This window comes from Gracilinanus agilis, chromosome 2, assembly GCF_016433145.1.
Source record: "Gracilinanus agilis isolate LMUSP501 chromosome 2, AgileGrace, whole genome shotgun sequence".
Lineage (NCBI taxonomy): Eukaryota > Metazoa > Chordata > Mammalia > Didelphimorphia > Didelphidae > Gracilinanus > Gracilinanus agilis.
Genome location: NC_058131.1, coordinates 53,637,823 through 53,659,212, shown reverse-complemented (window position 1 = coordinate 53,659,212; position 21,390 = coordinate 53,637,823). Strand labels below are relative to the sequence as shown.

The 21,390-nt window shown below is 34.1% G+C and overlaps 1 protein-coding gene across 2 annotated transcripts in view; it reads left to right on the top strand.

Annotated features, from left to right (window-relative positions):
- The window catches only part of LOC123236772 (BTG3 associated nuclear protein), a 212,092-nt gene that overhangs the window by 119,529 nt on the left and 71,173 nt on the right, over window positions 1-21,390 (top strand). The window contains exons 8-10 of one of the 2 annotated variants that reach the window (XM_044663189.1): window positions 266-395; window positions 2,762-2,834; window positions 5,024-5,062. In XM_044663189.1, the coding sequence (XP_044519124.1) occupies window positions 266-395; window positions 2,762-2,834; window positions 5,024-5,062 (242 nt within the window). Of the gene's footprint in view, window positions 1-265; window positions 397-2,761; window positions 2,835-5,023; window positions 5,063-21,390 lie in introns of both variants that reach the window. The other variant, XM_044663187.1, reaches the window with a different exon arrangement.

The following is a 21,390-nucleotide window of genomic DNA, read 5'->3' as shown; positions in this document are numbered from 1 at the left end:
TTTAAAAAAAACAGAAAGTTTCATATATATATATATATATATATATATATATATATATATATATATATATATATATATATATATATATATATTACTTTCCATCTTATAATCCAAGGCAGAAGAGTGATAAAGGCAGAGAAAACATCGCTCTAGACCAGTGGAATGATGGCCAACTTCTCTCTCTCTCTCTCTCTCTCTCTCTCTCTCTCTCTCTCTCTCTCTCTCTCTCTCTCTCTCTCTCTCTCTCTCTCTCTCTCTTTTTCAGAGAGCGTTCAGAGCACAGCATCTGCTTCTAATGAGATCCAGCAGCCCCAGCCTCAGGCATTGCATTACACACTTGCCAATGCCCAGCAGGTCCAGATTCACCAAATTGGCGAAGATGGGCAAGTACAAGTAGTATGTACTCTTTATTAGTAGCCTTTTCTAAGAGGTAAAGACATCCGAAAAGGATAGATTTGGTGTGGGATGATATTCCCTGTGAGGAATGAGTTAATATTTACCTAAACCATGGAATACTTAATAAACTAATGTGTCTAAATATGCATTGGCATCTTGGGGTAGCAAAGGAAAGTGCACCATCTTACAATGAATGGATTTTGGTTTGTGGCCCAACATTCACACTTAGAAGGCTGAGAAGGATTTTTGAACTCTTTTTGCTCCACTACCCACTTCCATTTTTCAAATATGGGACCAGATACCCCCAATATGGAGTGACTTTCTGTGGATCACACACATAAGTAGTTTTACCAGCTAGCCTTCACAGGCATCTCTGGGATAATTGTTCAGCTACCTCTCAGTGCTTCATCTTTATATCCCTTTTCAGCCATTCCTCTTTTGTGTGCTGTGAAGGTGATTTGCATGTGCACAGACAGCTTGTGGTGAATCTAAACCAGCTCTGATTAGGTTTTTTGTTAAAACATTCTTCAATGCCTTTGGCCCTTGGAGAAATGACCTGAAGTCTTCATATTTCAAAAATGCTGGACCTCCTGCTACTTAGAGACAAGAAGAGAATTTGTTTATATGAATAATTCAGCAATTTGAGAAAAGGTAGTTTGCTTAGCTGTTGAATTAAATACCACTTATTTTGACAATTTCTCTTATATTTTCATGACCCAGAAGCCAAAATCCAAGAAGCCCAAATTACTTAATGTTAAAAAATAAATAAAATCCTGGAACTACTATCTGCAGTGGTAATAGAAAATAAAAGCTTTCCTGATGCTCTTACTAATGAAAAATAGTTACTGTCTTTTCCTTACAAAAGATTAATAACCCAAGCTAAGCAGGATATAGAAAGGACTATAGGATCAAGACAGATGTGAAAACACTTTACCAATATTTAATACATTTGAAGTACAGTATAAAAGGAATCGTTTCTTCCTTCAATGTACTTCTTTATAAAGGATGAGATGTCTTCAGAAAATGTGAAGGAGCTGAGAATTTAAATGCATAACATTAATATACATTTATTGGGATACATTCTTAGGTGTTTTTAGCATCATATGCATATAAGATGAAGGTCATCATTTTCATATGTACTTAATTTGCAAGGTCATGGAAACTTGGACCCATACATATTAGGAAGGAAGAGGAATCTTAATTTTAATAAGAATTGAGATCATACCGCTTTCATTTGTATAATTTTTGTTAGTTTTCCCCCTATTTCTAGAGGAAAAGAATTAATCAGAAAAGAGACTTTCTTTAAGACAATCTTACCATGGAATTTTAAGTAGATATTTTTACCCCAAGTTTATATAACCATATTAAATTGTAAGCAAAACTATATGAAACTTAGATTATATGAAAATCTGTTTTTTCTATAATAAATTTTATATAAATTTCTGTTTTAAGAATAGAGCTTAATTTCATTTGGGTCAGTTGGCATGAAATACTTTTTTCTTTCCAAAATAGATATAAAAAGTCATATGGATTATTTTGTGAATGGAAACTTGTCTCCTCACTCCCAATTTACTATTATTCTCTTAATTTAGATTTTTTTCTATTGAAGTCATTGTCATATTTACAGCAGTTAAAATCTATTTATTCTTTTTTTTTTGCTAGTATGCCATTTTGATAAAAATGTATCATACACAGTAGTTAATTCTTGTTATGCAATTTTGCCCACATGGCTCAAAATAGAACCTTGCAAATTTATAGCTAGTATTTTTCCCACTGTCCCAATACTGGTATGCGTTTGGGAAAGAATTATAAAAAGATCTTGTTCTAAGGTTCTGTATAGCGAGAACTAGCCATTTCAGGGATCATAGAAGAATGGAGGTTCTTTCCTAAAATTTGATTAGCTTGAATTTAAAGTTTGTTTTTAAATAATTTTTTCATTTCAGTTATCTATATAAAAATTTCTGATAAGGAAATAGTTCTACCCTGTCTATTAACCTCCTCCCCAGGATGGAAAGACAGTCTTCTTCACTTCAATTGAGACTTAACTAATGTTTGTGACTCATTGCTTCATTGCATTTTTTAACATAGTATATATAATAAGCCTCTTGAAATATTTTAGTGCTATATAGATTTCAGCTGTTATTTGATAACAAAGAATTAAAAGCAGTTACATTGTTATTATACTCTATATGAAGTGTAATATCTTATTCAGGACTTACACATCCATTTCGTGTTTGTATTTGGGCATTGCGGGGGGGGGGGGCATTTATTGAACCATGACCATATAGTTAGGAATTCCAAAGATACTTTTTTCCCCCTGCTATTGATTTTCTTCTGATGCTTCTTGATGTTTTGTTTTGCTGTGGATTCCACAGGGACATCTCCACATAGCTCAAGTGCCCCAAGGGGATCAAGTCCAGATAACACAAGACAGTGAGGTAAGTGACCATGAGTCTCTAAATCTGTATTCTTTCCTTTATGTTTGGCAATGGTCTTCTCCTGCATTATATTTCATACCTTAAAATCAAACCAGAATTAGGAAGACACTTTTTCCATCAATGCTTCAGAGGCCTGCAATTTATTCAACATGGATCTTCCTTGCACTGACATAGCTTCTAGTTTTATAACTTAGTAGGTAATCCTTGAGAATTTCCAGAGCTGAAAAATTTGTCCACTGTGGGTAATTCTATTTCTTGGCCTCTCTGGAATTGGCTAGGCTGGTGTTATGATCACAAACCTCTTTGGCCTGTCACTGGACTTCAATACCAACTCTTTTGAATTTTGGCCAGAAATTATGCTTTCCTAGAATATTCTTTCTTTGAGAACCAAGGAATTCATTGAGGTTATCATGAGACATCTCAGGAGAGAGTTAATGGAGGATTAGAGGAAATACAATTATAATAGGAACTTCTAGAACCCACTGTAGACTTTTCCTTTATGACATATGACTTTTGAGTGTTTCTTAAGTATATTTTATACCCAAGAGAACACTGTTCTAAGAGCTTCCAGTTTGATTGGAAAAATGTAGGCACTGCCTTTCAAAAAACTTAATAAACAACACCATAGAAGAGATCATGTGATCATAGACTTATAGAAAGGACCTTGATAGGGATTAGTCAATTGGATTACATATGACATAGACTGTGTACACCATAAGCATTTAGAGAATGATGAGGCTGCACCTGTCATGGAAGGACTCACAGATGAGGGAAGTTTAGAGCCAAACCTGTATAGATGTGAAAATGAAAGTTTAAGTGAACTATTTTTCAAGATAAGTTAAAGACTCACATAGAAGAAGCATTGACTAGTTATAGTCAATTTGTATTGTCCTTTGTATTCACAAATGTAGACTTATTTTTTTCTTTGTTAACTTTTTCTTAGCTGCTGAGCAGTTGTATGCATGCTTTATTAACCAAATGTGGTTTATATTTTATGATCTCCCTTTTTGATATATTTTAGGGAATGAAGAGTTTAGTTGTTTTTAGGCAATGAAGATAGAACTAGCATGCATTATAATGTATTAAAAATATTTTAGATCTCCTCTGATGCTGAATGTGTCTAACAGATGCACATCCAGCAGACCCTATGAAAGGCTTTGGATCACAACCAAAATCTTTAGGCTTGACCCATTTAATTCAGTGGCTAATCGCCTTTTGCTGGAGCTCTTTGAGAGATTTCTCATGCTACCCAGAATTATTTTGAAGTTAGGGAAAGTTCTGGAAATCAGGAAAAGAGTAGTACTTAAAAAAAAGTGTTATTAATGTGTTTATAGTAGATTTCTTTTTCTTAAGTGGGCTTATTACTATAATGTTTTTCTATTTATACGGTGGAAAAATTGCTTCTGAAAAGTCTCATGTGCATGTAGCAAAAACTGAAGCCTGAACTGAGAATTCAAGAGATATCTAGTAATGTCCATCAGTGCTATACAGAGAAGGAATTTTCATTGAATCATTTGAAGGAAAGGAATATTGGTTGCAAATAGAATGGGATTTAGAAAACAGTCTCATAGCAGAATGGCTATTTTTTCCTCATTAAATAAAAATTCCTTGCCCAATGCCACTTTTAATGATATCATTCTCAAGAAGTATATTTTTAAAGATTTGACACATTAAAAGAAAGAGCTTTTGCCATTTAACTTGCTGTGTAATGACCAATGTTTATTATTACTATAGTTTTAATTTATACTCAGAAGAGACAAAAAACTGTAACTTTTTAATGTGGACCTTGTAATAAGCATTTCACATTGGGTCTGCATGTGTTGGGTAAAAATGAAAGAATTGGAAAAGAACAAAATTCTTCAAACTATAACACATGAAAGCTACATGATCAGATTTTAAATCTAATTATATTTTAGTAAATTACATTTTCTTTTTTTCTTTACTGGGTGAAATTGCTTTTTAAAGTTGTAAAGTTCTGCTCCATGTGGTTAAATATTTTGAATAAAGTGTACTTTCATAATTTTTATTGGCCAGGAAGGTCAGACTCTAGGAGCAATTTCTGAAATTAATGTATTTGCTTTAGTAAACAGGTAAAGTATTAAATAATGAATTCAGAGCAATTAATGTCTCTATAAACATCTCCTGGTATCAGTTCATTCATGCCTGATTTTTCATTTTTTTTAAAACAGGGCAATCTACAGATTCATCACGTTGGACAAGATGGGCAGGTAATAACTATCTATTCTGATCTTTTGTCAGATGGTGAATTATATTAAGTTTATTTGAATGTGAATTCTCTGAGTTGGCATGTTCTCATTCCATAGAGTCAATATTAGAGGTGAAATGTTTCTCTTATGTATCATAATATAATTTGATATTCAAACAAATTTCCCTTAATTGATGAAATAATAGCAGTTCAGTGGCCTTTATTCTTCATTATGTTTGAAAAATAAGATTTTTCTTTCATGTAGTCTTTCTATACTTTAATCAGTATTTCTTAGTTTTCCAGACTCACAATTATTTAAATTTAAGAACATCTGTAAGAATTATGCAAATATTATTTCATGATCACAAGTCTCCTGAGAATGCAAGAAATTTTAGTAAGATAGTTTTATTTTTGGAGGTAACTATAAAATGGAGACAACTTAAATTCTTTCTCATCTGTGGAAAACAATGCCCTTGACCTCACGATGAGAATCAACTGTAAAAAGGGAAAACAGTCAAAACACAAAATAATCACAAATGATTTGCATTAGAAGCACAAGCTAAGTCTGCGAGTGGTCCTAAATAATGATATAGATTATTCCATCCTGTGACCTGAGAGAAAGATTATTTTGGAACCTGCTCATCTTTCAGAATTGTCTAATTTATTGATATGCATATACTAGAATAAATTTCCAAACAGTGAGTATGTTTAATATATAACCATGTTTATTATATCAATTAATATTTATCAAGCTAATACTATCTTTATTACTTGTATTTCTACATTTGGAATATTTTACTTGCATTTGCATATCTAAACTTTAAAATCACTTTTCTGAGAAGTAAATGGCTTACATATATAATGTATATACAGGTTATACATATTATATAAATATTTAACCTACATGAAAAGATTATTTGTATATGTCTAGGTACATAATGCATATCATGCCATGTGTTTATATGCACATTAGACATTATACACATGCATATAAATGTTCATTATATTTATGTATGTGTTTCTTTAAGTAAATAAGACCATTATTATACCAACTTATCTCTGTATACACACATATACATCTATTCACCATGTTTGGAAATGTAGCAAGTGAAGTTTTCATTTATAATATACATGTATTTATGTTAAACGTGTAAGATGTTCGGATACAATATAGAACAATGGATTTAATTGGATTTAGTAAGTCCAATATTAGGTTAATAATACCCCTTTTGGTTGATCCAAGATTTAATTTATCAACGATTAAAAAAACAGAATCACAGAAATAACTGCCAATTTTTGAGTAGATTTTCTGGAAAATGGAACTATCGCTACCAGAAGTTTGTGGTGTTTCAGAGGAAAGGTTTCCAGGCATACCAAAAAGGAACCAGTCACTTGTATTTGTTGCTATAGGTTTCAGAAGGTGCTTTGGGTCCTGTGTTTTAAATAATGTAATTAAGTTGAGCTACCTTGAGGAGACCACTGAGAGATTAAATTTCTCATTTTTACTCAGTTGAGAATTGTTTCACTTTGGGTCAGTGGAATATCAGGTTTAAAATTGGTATTTGGGGACTTTGTCTTTCACAGATTATTTTGCTTCCTTTTTTCATTGCTAATGAGACTTCAGTATAATGCAATAATTAGAGCTGCTTTGACTTACTCATAAAAAATAGTTTTATACTTAGAAATTCCTCTTCCTTTTCCTTTTCCTTTTCCAGTCTTCTGTTTACTTTGTCATAAAGTTCAAAATTTAATGTAATAAGTTTAATTCTACTTATTGTGAGAATGAGTTATAAAAAACTATAGAAAACTCTCATGCATATTATGGAAAAGTAGAACTGCCAGTTTATATCTAAAATGTCAAATGTGTAGTAAGAGTAGAAAAATAATTACAATCTATTTTCAGACACAAGTATATTGATTTTTATAGCATTCTTCTAAGTAGCCAAGAAATAGTACAATCTTATTTTTTTGGAACTAGAAAACTCAATTAATTACATTACCATGATTTTATCTTAACAAACAAGCAAACAAACCAATTTTGCAACTGACATCATATTATGAATTCTGTTTACTGAATTTATTCATTAAATATATTGTGTGTAATACTCTGTTAGACATTTGGTGAAATAAAAGAATTAACCTTATCCTTTAGGAGTAGACTCTGGTCCTCAAGAGTACTAAGATTATTTATCTTTAGATCTCTCATGCCTAGCAATACTTCATTTGTAGCCAGACATTTAATAAACTGTATGTTTATGCTTGAATCTGGGAGGAGGATGAAATCAACATATCTCATTCCTTTTACTGGCGGTATTTTGCAGTGACCCTTAATGCTCATCGGGGTGACCCTGAGTCACCATATGAGCCCGAGGAATTTTCTGAATCCTTCAGAAGAAATTACATTGTATACTGTGCAATTTAGCATTAGTTCTATTTTATCATATTTGAATGCTTTGATGCTTGATATTTGTAGTTGGCAGTTCATTGTAATAGTGACTTGAAAGAATTCAGTTTCCCCAGTCATTCTGAACAGTTGAGAATTTAACTATAGCTAAAACTTGATAACAGTTAATCATGATTCAATTCTAAGCAATCTTTTTTGGGGATAGAGACTAAGAAAAGGCATCACCAGTTTATATCTCCTATTTTCAGCCCTTGTTAAAACTATTACTTCTGTTTTTGGATGTATTGAATCATAGATTTCAAACTCTGAGGGACATTATAGGTTATCTAGTCCACTTCTGTTTTGTAGATGAGGAAACTGAGTCACAGAGTTTATTTATAGAAGGTGGAAATTGATTTACTATAAAGCTACTACCTTCTCTTTTAACATTGATTTAAAATAGTCATGTACATAGATGTATAGGCCAATTACTTTTTTAAAATTTATTTTATTTTTTCAATTGAAAAATATTTGATTTTCTCTATTACATGTAATAATTTTCAACATACAGTTTCCAAAATTATAACATTCAAACTGTCACCTTCCCTCTCTTTCCTCTTCCCACTTGCGGATGGTAAGCAATTTGATCTGGACCATACATGTATTATCATGCAAAACATACTTCCATATTGGTCATTGTAAGAGCACACTCTTACAAAAGCAAAATCCCCAAATAAAAAACTTTAAATACATTGATATGAAAGATAGTATGCTTTGATTTGTATCCATCTGACTCAATAGTTCTTTCTCTGGAGGTAGATGGCATTTCCCAATAAAAGTCTTTCAGAAACAGCCCCAGATCATTGAATTGCTGAGAATAGCCAAGTTTTCACAATTGGTAATCAGAAAATATTGTTGTTACTTTGTACAGTGCTCTTCTGGTTCTACTTATTTCTTCCTGCATTAGTTCATGTGGATCTTTGAAGCTTTTTCTGAAATCATCTTGCTTATCATTTCTTATAGCACAATAGTATTCCATCTCCAATATATACCACAGTTTGTTCAGCCATTCCTCAATTGAGGAATCTCCTAGTGGAGATTATTTTTCTTTCCTGAATAAATTTGGCTTGGGTTACATTAAACATCCTATTTATATCTACTTAATTTTTCTAATTGGCAAAACAGATCTGAATTCAAGTGGTGTTTTCTATTATCTTAGGCACCCAGTTCAACTTCTGACTCCTGATAATGAGTCTGATTTCTATTCCAAAAATCCAAATAATTAATGTTGTTGAACCCTAGTCTATTGCTATAAATTTCTAATGTAGGTGGCTGCTAAGGGATGCCATAGTGCACAAAGTACCAGGCTTGGAGTCAAGATGTCCTGAGTTCAAAATGATATTTACCAGCTTTGTGACTATGGGTAAGCCACACAACCATTATTTTCCTTAGTTTCCTCATTTGTAAAATGGAGATAATAATAGCATTTACCTGCTAGGGTTGTTAGGAAGATAAAATGAAATAATAGTTGTATAGAACCTGGCACAGTTTCTGGCACAAAAAGGTACTCTATAAAGTTAAAAAAAAATGTTACTATTTTTATTATATCTTTTTTTTAAACCCTTAACTTCTGTGTTTTGGCTCTTTGGTGGAAGAGTGGTAAGGATGGGCAGTGGGGGTCAAGTGACTTGCCCACGGTTGCACAACTGGGAAGTGTCTGAGGCCGGATTTGAACCTAGGACCTCCTGTCTCTAGGCCTGACTCTCAAGCCCAGCTTCCCCCTTTATTATATCATGGTAGAGGTTAGGATAATGTTTTTAGCCATATAGTTAGACCCACATTCTGAGTTTATTTTTGCAGCAAATTTAATCACTGCACTATTCAGCAAAGAACTATAATAATTCTCTGCAAACTAGAAGTGAAAATGGTTTTATTCAGCATACACATTTTCTTTATGAAATTCATTTGAAGTCTTTTCAAACTGATAGTCATATTAAGCCTTGCATGGACTGGTAATCTTAGTTTGCCAGTTTTTTCTTATGCTTTGAATTTTTGATCCTAGTAGCTCTGTTGGGTTTAATTTAGATCTTGTTTTCTGGCATGATGGACCATGGAACAAACTAAATTGTGCCAAAAGAGCTTTTTCTCCCAAATGTGGATTCTGTTACCCCAGAATTTTGGATTGTGGGGCACATTTAATAAAAACACCAAATTGCAGAAATAATTAGACTTGGGTACTTGTGTTTTAAGTACTTGAACCAGTTGCATTTTTCCTTCCACCTTGTTTGATATTGTCTTTTATCCTAAGTTTTTTCTCTCTATCATTTTCCTATGTTCCCATGCCTCTTTAGTATTTCAGACTTCTGAAGATTCTAATGACAGCCCACTTATACTCACTACGCATCTTCCCTTGCCCTTTGGGTCACCTGCAATTTTGATTCTTCTGAAATTCCGACGTAAGCATCACTGGGAGAATACTGATTTTTAAAGAGGACATCTTTCTTAAAGAGAAAGCAGCATCAAACTGCTCTGAATATTTGAGGGTTACAGAGTTTCTCAATTGTAGTTCAGCCCCATCTCTTTCTTTTATGACATTCTAATTCCAGCTCATGATCTGGCTTTGTTTGTTGTCAGTCAAATCAGCCAGTCAGGCATCAAGTATGTATTAAGTGTCCACAGTGGGTCAGGTAGTATTCTAGGATCTGGAGACACAAATAAAATAAATAAAACAATCTACTCACATGAGTCTTAAATTTTAATGTTAGAGACCAGTGTCTAAGTAAGAAGACATCAAATAAATAGAAAGAGAATCAGTACAACATAGTTTGGGAGAGAGCACACTGGCAGTTGAGAGGAATAGGGGAAGTTTCATGTTTAAGGTGGTGTTTGACTTGCATCTTGAAGAAAGAAAGGGATGCTAGAGCTATTTTTGAGGAGGGAATACATTCTAGTTATGGGGAACAGCCACTGAGAAGGCATGCAGACCAGCATGGAGTGTCCCATGTGAGGAGCAGAGAAAAGGTTGGTCCAGTTGCATCTCAGTGTGTGGGAGTAGACATGTATGGTGAGACTGGAAGGATAAATTGTGAAAAAGTATGAAGGGCTTTCACAGCTAAACTAGAGGAATTTATGTTTTATTCTAAAGGCAGTACAGAAGCTGGAGAATTATGAAGAGTTTCTCATGATTTGTCCAAAGGAAAAATCACTTTGTCAGCAGTTTGGAGGATTAGCTGGGAGATGGCATAGAAATAGATATAATAGCAAGATTAGGCAACTGATTGGGCATTTGGAGTGAGGTTTTTCCACAAATCTGAGGAGTACCTCTGCTTACTGACCTACACGTTTCCAATAGTACTTCTTAGCTTTGACTGTCATTAGGAAATAAGCATCCTTGACTGGCACATTTTGACATCAATGGCAGTGCTGTGTGCTGTATTTTCAGTTATTATCAACATTAATGATAAATTGGTCAGTTTTAGTCATCTCATTGGCCACACAGGGATTTCATGACCATCACATCTCTCAAAGTACATTATTGTGGCATGTAAGGACTTCAGTATCATACATCAGGAGCTAGAGCTTGATGGGGCCTCAAAGACTATCCAGGCCAGCCCTTTATTTTATAGATGAAGAAACAGCCTCAGGGAGGTTAAGTGATTTCTCGTAGGTCACATAGTTAGATAACTATTAGTATCTGAAAGAGGCCCTCTTTCTCAACTATTGGGGAATGATTTAAACAAACTGTGGTAAATGATTGTGATGGAATACTACTGTGCCATAAGAAACAATGAGCAGGCTGGTTTTTAAAAGACTTGGGGGAAAAAAGAACTACATTAGATAATGAATAATGAAATGAGTAGAACCAAAAGAACATTATACATAGCTACAGATTTAATACTTGAAGAATAAATTGTGAATGCTACCTCCAGAGACTAATCTGAAAAATGGAAACATGCAAGAAATAATTTATTTCTTTCCCAGATGATGCCTTCTCTGATGTGGAGAGGGGAGAGAGGAGCTGAAATACTTATAAATAAATTCTATTAATTAAAAAAAAAAACAACAGAAAAAACTCCTAAAATTTTGAAACAGTAAGGAGAGGGGAAAAAAAGAAAGATAGAGGCCCTTTGACTCCATAAACAGTGACCCCTTCCCATTTCTGTTTGCAGTTTGTATTGAGGAAGGATATCCATTGAATGATGCCAGGATGTTGAATTATTGTCATTTTTATTTTTCCAAATTTTTTGGGGGAAGACTAATTTCTCTTAGGTCCTGATTTTTGACGTATTTTTGTGGCTAGAATTGTCTCTGAATCAGAAAGAGTTAACTGTTTCTTGCAGCTATCATAAAGATCTCACTATAAGGGACAAGTTGGGGAACAGTGAGGTGGCTCAATGGATAGAGAATCAAGCCTGGAGATGAGAGGTCTGGATTCAAATTTGGCTTCAGATACTTACTGGCTAGTTGATATTTTATATGGTTACATAAACTCATCAACTTGTTACAAAAGAAATTTTGAGTGAAGCATTTTTTCCCCAAAACGTTATATATTTTCATTCTTATGCAGGAAACCCAGATGCATGTACTGAATCATACCTGAGCAGTCAAGCATTTTTACATACCTGATTCAGATTCGTTGCTATTAATTCTTTTATTGTGTCACTGTTAACAGTAGAGGGCAATGCTGTTAAATTCATTATAGTATTTCCTCTGTCATATTTTGATTTTGCTACTAGGGATGTACTTTTAGGGAATAGTTAAAGTCTTTTACTAACTGCTGTTCTAGAGTGGCAAAAAAAGGTTTTTATTACATATGCTCATTTTGTGTATGCCACTGACTTTAGACTTTTTTCCTCCCATTTTGGCTTGAATTTCTTATAACTCTAAGGATTTTTTTCCTATTTCAATGTATAAACTACAAAGGAAAACACAGAGTGGATGGAGGGAGGGTAATCTCTCAAGGAAGGCAAAGGAAATGAGTGGGTAAAATGCAGAAAGGCCTTCTTTCAAAGTAGTGAAGGAAACCTGGAAAGCTAGTAGGTAGAGGGGAGGAGAGAGAATATTCCAGGCATAGGTATACCTACACCTACACTTACAAAGGTTTAGGAAAAGGGGGGAAAAACCATTAAATTTCATGACTAGAAGTAGAAAACTTTTATACTTCCAAAAAATACGTTGGATATTTTTAAAAATAGCATTTTCCCAATATTTACTATTCTGTGATCTTATATAATTAGTTTATCATGGAAATAATATTAAGTAGGGAATTTAGCAAACCAGCATTCAAAAAAGGTTTAAGAAGCTCAGCTATTAAATCTTTATAAAAGAAACGTTACTTATAATACTAGAAATTTGATTGCTTGAACTAGAAAGTATTATTTTTGAATTATGCTAATCTCTTCAAAATAAGCATATATGGTTGAAGTTAGGATTATCTAGGCAAGTAGTGGTATTAAATGTAAACATCGCTTTGGAATACTAGGCAGTTAGCATTTTCTTCATAAAATTAATGTGTCAAATATTTGTACCAGGAAAATTGTTATTGTTTTCACCTTATGGTAGAAAGTATATATAACCCTAGCAGCTACATATGTACATTTAAATCTTCAGTCAACCAGTCTGTGTTGGCTTTATGCCATAGTTGGTCCTTGTAGCTCCTTGGAGGAGACAACTTGTAACATGACACTTCCTCCTCATGTTGCACTGGCCATCAGCCATGCCTGGGGTACTTGCTCTCTTCCCCTCCTCCTCCCAATTCCCCTGGTTTCCTTTTAGACTTGGCAAGGCATGTTTCTCAGCCTCACTGGCTCACCTCCAGTGCTGTCTGTCTGAGATGACCCTCCATCCACTTTGGATATACGTTATTGACCGTGGTTGTTCGCTTATTGCCATTTCTTTAGACAGAAATCCTTGGGGGCAAGGACCTTGCATGCCTTTCTTTGCCTTCTCAGCACACAGTATTGAGCCTGCCACATGAGTTAATAAATGCTTATTCACTGGCAACTCACATTTTCCTTTGTATTGCCTTTTCCTTTGAACTTATTTCATTCGCCATATAAATAGTAGCGTGTGATATGTTGCCCTTATCTCTAACTGGTTACACCATATACTTTAGCACTTGCATACCCATTGATACTTATTACTTGCTTGACTTATATTTAATTCATCTTTCTAGAAAACATAAGTTTCTGGTGGGCAGGAGTCATCCTGCTATATAATAGAATTTTGTCCCTTGAATCCCAAATTTTATGTGTATCATAGGCTGTCTAGTGCTGCATAGGATTAGGCTGAGAGTAGGTAGAAATAGCCTCATTAAGTTCTTTTATTGCTCTGGCATTAGTAGGGCTTCATCATACATATATGTTACTCTTGTCCTGGCACTGGCAATACTGCTCATCAACTTGCTATGTTTTGGTGCCCTAGGCTTATGGCTAATTTTATATTTGGTTGATAGCTTAACTCTCTAAGGCAGGGGTTGGCAACGTATGGCTCTCCAGCCATATCTGGCTCCACCTCCCAACGGGCAGAGCCCCAGGATGTGCCCCAGGGGGCCCTTCAGTCCCCGCCCCATATTCCAGCGCCTTCCCCCTCCATCCTCCTCCATGGCTCTCATGGCCAAAAAGGTTGCAGACCGTTGATCTAAGGTATCTCAACATTTTTTATTATGAAGAGCTCTTAGCAAGAGCAACAAAAAATGTCCTGGACCCCATTTGATAATTGTTATACTATTAATATTCACTGATTTAGAAATACATAATGGCAAACAAAGAATAAAATTCTACTACAAATTCAGTAATGATCAAGTTAAAATTGTATTTTTTTAGCTACAATAGCTACTGTATTCATTTCAAAAATAGCAATGTATATATGGTTAAGACAATTTATAATCTTCTTTAGAAGGTATATTTGTGGCTTAGTGCATTTACATGAGGATTTGTGGAACCCTTGCAATTACATGGAGATCCACAGGTTGGGAAATATGGCTCTTAAGAATGTTTGGATGCATAAAGTTAGACTTCTGTAGAATGGAACTGTAATTAAGGATCTGCTTACCACATAGTAAAGTGGAGAGAATGCTAGAGTTAAGAGGCAAAACCCAAAATTTACATTTCAACTCAGCACTTCTGAACTGTGTGATCCTGAGCTTTGTCTTTGTTCCTCACTTTCCTCATTGATGATATGGAAACAGAACATTTTGATAACTAACTCAACAGAGTTTTGGGAATGAAATACTTTTTAACCTCTCTCCTCACCCATTGCCAAAACACTTCATAAATTGTATGCTATTTTTGCAAGTTGATAAGAAAAGTATGTTAAGTTGTCTTTAAGGCTTCTTAGAAATCTAAAATTCTATGTTTTTATCAGGTAACATTTTTTCTTCTCTGTGCATTATGATTGCGAAGAAGTAGCATGTGCTATTAAGAAAACAATATTAATGTTTATAGCCTTTGTTAATATTCCATTGCATGGAATTTAAAGTAACAAATACTAAATTATGTTGTTTATTAATTACATAAAACTAATTTTTAATTAAAGTACATATTTATTTTTAAAAATCACGTTCCAAAATAAGAATGTTAAACTATACTGAGTGATATATAGATAGCCAGTATTTTGGCAGCATTTTGGGCTTGATAAGCATTTCAAAATATTTTTAAAGAAATCTTCTGATTTAGCCAACTTCAAACCTCACTTTCCCTTTTAATTTTTAAATGCATTTTAAGAAAAATTCAATTAGGATAGTCCTAATTTATTTACACTTTGCTCATTAGCATTCACTTTTGAATGAAAGCTGATAGCTCACAGATTTTTTTGATACATTTTAATGAACTCCCCCACACACACCCCTGAACCTTGAAGTCCAGTTTTGCCAAGCATAAATAGAACTCAGACCTCAAAACATTTGTGTTTTGGTTTGAAAGTCCAAGCCATGCAGTTCAAATCGGGCAAATTCCATCCTCTTCACACTGTTCCTTTATACCTCGAAAATATTTTTGGAGTTATTTAGCCATTTTAAAAAATCTTGGCAAGTCATGTTTAAGAAATAGTTTCAAATTAATAATACAGGATTAGAATTTGGCCCCATTTCCATGCTTCATTGAAGAATGACGCAGGTAAAGATTTGTTTTGGGAGCAAACCGTAAATTCCAGGGGATAGTTGGCTGCATTTCTATAGTATGGCATCTGTATTTTAACTCAAATATACTTCTACCCTAACCCATCAATTTTAGACATTATGTCATAGAACTACTTATACTTACCATTCAGGATCCTTTTCATTTGTACTACCATGGTAGTTTCATTAACGAATTATAATAACTTGAGAAAAATAGTCTTGCTTTCCCTAATTTCAGACTAATTGTTTTGTGTGGGGAGTTGGGAGATACTTTGAGTCTTAAGGAGTGGGAATGCATGCTTCCCAAAGCACGGATGTTGTGTTTATTTTTCCACACTTGTTTCATTGGCTCTCTCCAGCCCCTCATTTACAAATATCTTAGGAAATGGAAATGTTTACTAATCTATAAATGTTCTTTGGATCCTGAAGTAGCAGAGAGAGTGGTGAACAGGAGTCTCTAAGGCAGTTTCTGGGAAAGGATAATATATCTTTCAAAAACCACATGGTTAAATAAATTTTGCATGAGCAATTTAAGATTTCTAATTTGAGTCCTGTATTTTGGCCTGTATATCTGGAGTCATCCACATTTTTGCATTAGTATGGACTATAATTTTCATCAAGTTGCTATTAGGTTTTAATCAAGCAAATGGCTAAGAGTTTTTCTGGATTTTAAACAAGGTCATATATTTATGATATATCTTTTTAATAGTTGTTAGATTGTTTTCTAAACAAGCAAGCAGTTATTTGAGAAGAAACATAAAAGGGTGATAATACTGGTGGTCATGAGGCTATAATTGAGTAACTGATCCTATGTCACAACTAGGGAACATGTGGTATAACATGGACTAATTTATAAAAAATGTTAGGGATAAGGGGACAAGGGGGAAGTTATCCTGTGTCTTCAACAGATTAGAATAGAATGCTGTATATTGGGCTTTTTAATCAGGTGATAGAAGTGACACTGCTTCATAAGCCTGATGAAAGATAAAGAAATGTTTTATTTGATCATTTTTCCCACTGCCATTCTCTTGTCAGGAGAGTTAGTCAGAGTGTTTTAGAAGGGAGAGAAAAAATTTTTTTTTAATGGGAATGGATATCTTTCCAGTGACCTAAACATTCTACCCTAGAGAGGAGTGTGGATAGGAGATCCAGAGATGGTTTATACCCTCTCAAAAGTGGAGAAATGCAACCAATGCCAAAAGAAATAGATTTCCTACCTCAATGACAATATAAATCACATCTAAAATTAAATCCCACCTGGTAGGACATAAACAACAAAAATATGGGCACAAAAAGGGCATTCTCTACTTATGGATTAGGATTTGGCTCATGCACATTACATTTTGAGGTTTAGAATTATGTGACTGAAAACTAGGCCAGCTGTAGTTAATTTGACATACTGTATTTGAATCAATCAAGGGTAACATGTAAATGAGTTGGATTTCTTTTAGAAGATTTCATCACAATTCTCGATTTGAAGTGATAAGTAACAGATATTACGTAGCGTGGTTTACTTCGATACAGAGGGAACACAAAAAGAGGAGGAAAGGTTATTATTAGGATATTTTTACAATCTCTGACTTCCATAAAGAAAATTGTACTATGGAAGCATACCATATGATTTACTTATTAAAGTTTAAATATATACCACTATTTTGGGGGATTGTTTTAAAACTTTAATAGTGTCCTACAGCTTCACATTAGCCCTATGGTGGTTTTACCAACTCAATCACATCCCTGGTATACCACAGTATAAAGAATAGGCTACATAAGGCATATGATTAGTTAGAATTTGTGACATTAAGCTTTCAGCCAGATGACTTCATATCAAAACCAGATATCTTCTGTAATTCATTTGAGTGTATTAAAAGATAAAATGTGTTCCTTTTCATATAGATTTTTCTAAAGATAATGATTTTTTGAGTATAGATTACTCAGGAAATTGTATATGTGTATATTAATTAAAAGTAGCATAATATTTTACAAATTAAGAGCACACTTGTTTTTAGGAAAGAGTTGGCTTGTTTGGGCTCTGCTTTTGGCATTTTCCCCCAAATGAATATTTTAATCACTTAGCATTTTATTTGATTCACATTATTTTATCCATCTACCTGTTTCAGTTCCATTTTTGATCCTCACATTTCAGACCAAATCCAAGAAACTTAAGTTTTTTTGCATGGAAAAATGGTTGTTATCGTTTCTTCAGGCAGTCAACAAAAATTTACTCAGATCCTCTGTGCCAGTCACTGTGCCTGTCTCTGAAAAAGCAAAACCAAAAATGACATAGTTCCTACCCTCAAGGAACTTACACTGTATTGGGGCAAGCAATACACACATACACATAAGTTTATTACAAAGCAAATTGAAAGATAATTGGGTTTGGAGTTGGGGAAGGAACAGTTGGATGGAAATCAGAGAAATTTTGTTTAGGTGATGACTTTAAAGTGAACTTTGAGGGAAGTTTGGAGTTCTCTTCGACAGAGATGGGAAGGAATGGTCTCCTAGGTAAAGGGAACTTTTGGTATAGATATAGAGAAAGGAGATGGCAAGTTATATGTGAAGGTCAGTATGGCTGGCTGCTACCTGGAGTGCCCAAATGGGAGTAGTTTGTGACAAACTGGGAAAATTGGTTTGGAAACAGGTTATGAATGATTTTAAATACCAAGCTTTGGATTTCTTATTTTATTCTGACCACTATAACTTACTCAGCAAGGGAGTGGTGTGATGAGACCTGTGCTTTAGGAATATTACTTTGGCGGCAAAATTAAGGATGCAGTAGAGGATGATAGAGACCTAAGTCATGGAAATCCATTAGGAGACTAGAGAACAGTTGTTCTGGTTGCCTATGTATTACCTCGGAATGTTTTGTGTTATCTGGGAAGACAGAAGATGTCTAGGCCTTTCATACATCTAAGTCCATCCCTTTAGGTACCATTTTAAGGATGATCCACTCTATAGTAAAGGCTTTCAGAACCATCTCTAAGATCCAAGTGGATGTGTCCATCTCATTGTCTTCCCCTTTTCATGACTTCACCTCAGCTATTGAGGTCATCAATAATAGATCCTTCCTATTAGTCTGGTTTATAACCTTGGACCATTCTTCTAGTTATCCATTCTTAAAACTTTTATGTCACCCTCCTTCTTATGTTCCATATCTGCCTTAGTTCAGATCTTCACCTCATCTCATTGGAACTATTGAAGTGGCCACCTTATTTATCTGCCTTCCCCACTTCTTTTCCCTTTCCAATCCATTCTTTACAGAACTAATATATTTCAGTTCTGACCATGCCCGTCCCTTCCTGGAGAATATCCAGTGACTTCTCGTTGCTCTAAGGATAAGAGGCACATTCTGCTTTATGGCATGCAAAGCTTTTCATAGTTTGACTCATTGGCCTTTCCAGGCTAATTGCATATTACTTTCCTCAAGCACTCTCTATTCCAGTTAAAATGGCTTACCAGTTGTTGTTTGTCCATTGTATTCTATCTGTGAGCTCCTTGCCTTTACAGGCTGGCTGTTCCCCATGCCTAGAATGGTCTCCCTTCTTCCTCCTGCCCCTTAGAGTCCCTCACACCTCATATCTTGGCTCATTTGCCACCTTGTGACTTTCCAGGTGTTAGTGCCTGCCTCCCCTATTACTTTCTATTTCCTTTTTAATATTTTGTATTTATTGACTTCCATTCATATTGTTTCCTCTCAATAGAATAAAAAACTCCTAGCTTTGTTTTGATATCTCTAGCTCCAGCAGTACCTGCCATATTGCAGGTGCTTATAAATTCTTGTTCAGCAAATGAATTAATGAATACTGTGGAATAAACACTACTTTATTCTACATTTAAGTCAGTGAGCTCTCAGTACTATATAAGGCAATTGTGCTAATAAATTATTTTTATTTTTAAAAATCTTTTTTATTCCAGCCCTTATGAATACCAAATAAAACGAGCATTTCTATGTACAAAACAAAGGGGTTAAGGATTGGACATTGTTTTCTTCTTCTTCTTCTTCTTCTTTTTTTTTTTTTTTTTTTTTTTTTTTTTGGTAATACTATTGCTATCTCCATTCTTCCCCATCTTCTAACTTAAAAAAAGGAAAAACAAATATGCTTAATCAAGCATAAGCCAAACCTTCCTCACTCTTCCAAATCCCTCCTCAGATGGTTTTTTAAAAAGAAAAAATAAGGGGCAGCTGGGTAGCTCAGTGGATTGAGAGCCAGACCTAGAGACAGGAGGTCCTAGGTTCAAATCCGGCTTCAGACACGTCCCAGCTGTGTGACCCTGGGCAAGTCACTTGACCCCCATTGCCTACCCTTACCAATCTTCCACCTATAAGTCAATACACAGAAGTTAAGGGTTTACAAATTAAAAAAAAAATAAATAAAATACTTGTAACAGATTTGCATAGTTAAGCAAAAAAATTTTACATATTGACCATATATGAAAATGGGGACTATCTTCCCTCTGTTTAAAGGTAAGTGGCATCTCTCATCACAATCATAATCAAACTAATCAAATTAGTCAAAGTTGCTTTTGTTTGCAATGTTTATATTACTGTATAAATTATCCTCCTAATTCTGCTCATTTTACTCTGCACCAATTTCATGTCTTTTTAGTTTTCCTTGCAACCATTCCTTTGATTATTTCTTACAGTGTAATAACATATTCATATTCACATGCCATAATTTGTTCAGCCATTCCCCAATTGATGGGAACCCCCTTAATTTCCATTTATTTGCCATAACAAATAGAACCGATATATACATATAGCATATTATTTTTTTTTTCTTAATGCCTCACATAGAGGCCTAACAGTAGTATTGGGTCGAAGGATATTCAGTTTAGTGAATTTGGGGGTAGAGGTATAAATTGATTTTAATAAATAACTTTTTTTAAAGTTTCACTTATTTTGGGGGTTTCAAGTTTTCTATTATTGATATAGATGAGAGAAGGGTTAATTAAGATTGTTCTAAAGTTGTCTTTTGACCCTGTAATTTAGCCCATCTCCAACTATTCTTAGTATCTTCTCTTGAACCATCCTCTTTCTCATAATTTAAGTTCAAGTCAAATAAGGCTTATCCTTATTCTCAAATAGTCCCTTTCATTTCTATCCTATACTTTTCTTTCTGATCTTTTTTTATGTCTGGAATTTAATCTTCTACTTTCTTAATATTTATGTCTCTCTTTATCTCTGCCCCTGTATCCATCTATCTCCCCTCTTGCCCCCTTCTCCACTTGTCTTTCTTTTTCTCTCTTTCCTTTTCCCAGTTGAAATTTTGTCCATCTTTCAGGATTGAAATCAAAAGTGATTACCTCCATGATTCTCTCTTACTAAAGGGAATCTTTCCTTCTTTTGAAGTCTTAATTTTACTTTATAACTCTCTTATGCATTTATTCTACTTTGTATTATATTTATGTATACATATATGTATGTTATTAACAGTTCTCATATTAGATTGGAGGTTCTTAGAACTTTATTGAGGTTTTGCTTTTTTTTTTATCATTCCCCACATTATTGGTATTTAATATTTGAAGTAATGTATGAAAAGTCTTTGTATGACCAGTTTAATTTATAAAAAGTCTTTTATGGAGGGGTAAATTTATTGTGAACCTGATTATGGCATTTGCTAGTTAGTTTATTATATTGGATCGTTTAGTTTTAAGACTGTAGTGAACAAGAGTAGAGAGGAATTTAAAAATTTTGAATATAACAGAGGAGAGTCAAGTAAAATTTGTTGCGGTCACTTTGTATGGGAAAACTAATGCTGCCTTTTCAGAGGAAATTCGAGAGAGAGAGAGAGAGAGAGAGAGAGAGAGAGAGAGAGAGAGAGAGAGAGAGAGAGAGAGAGAGAGAGAGAGA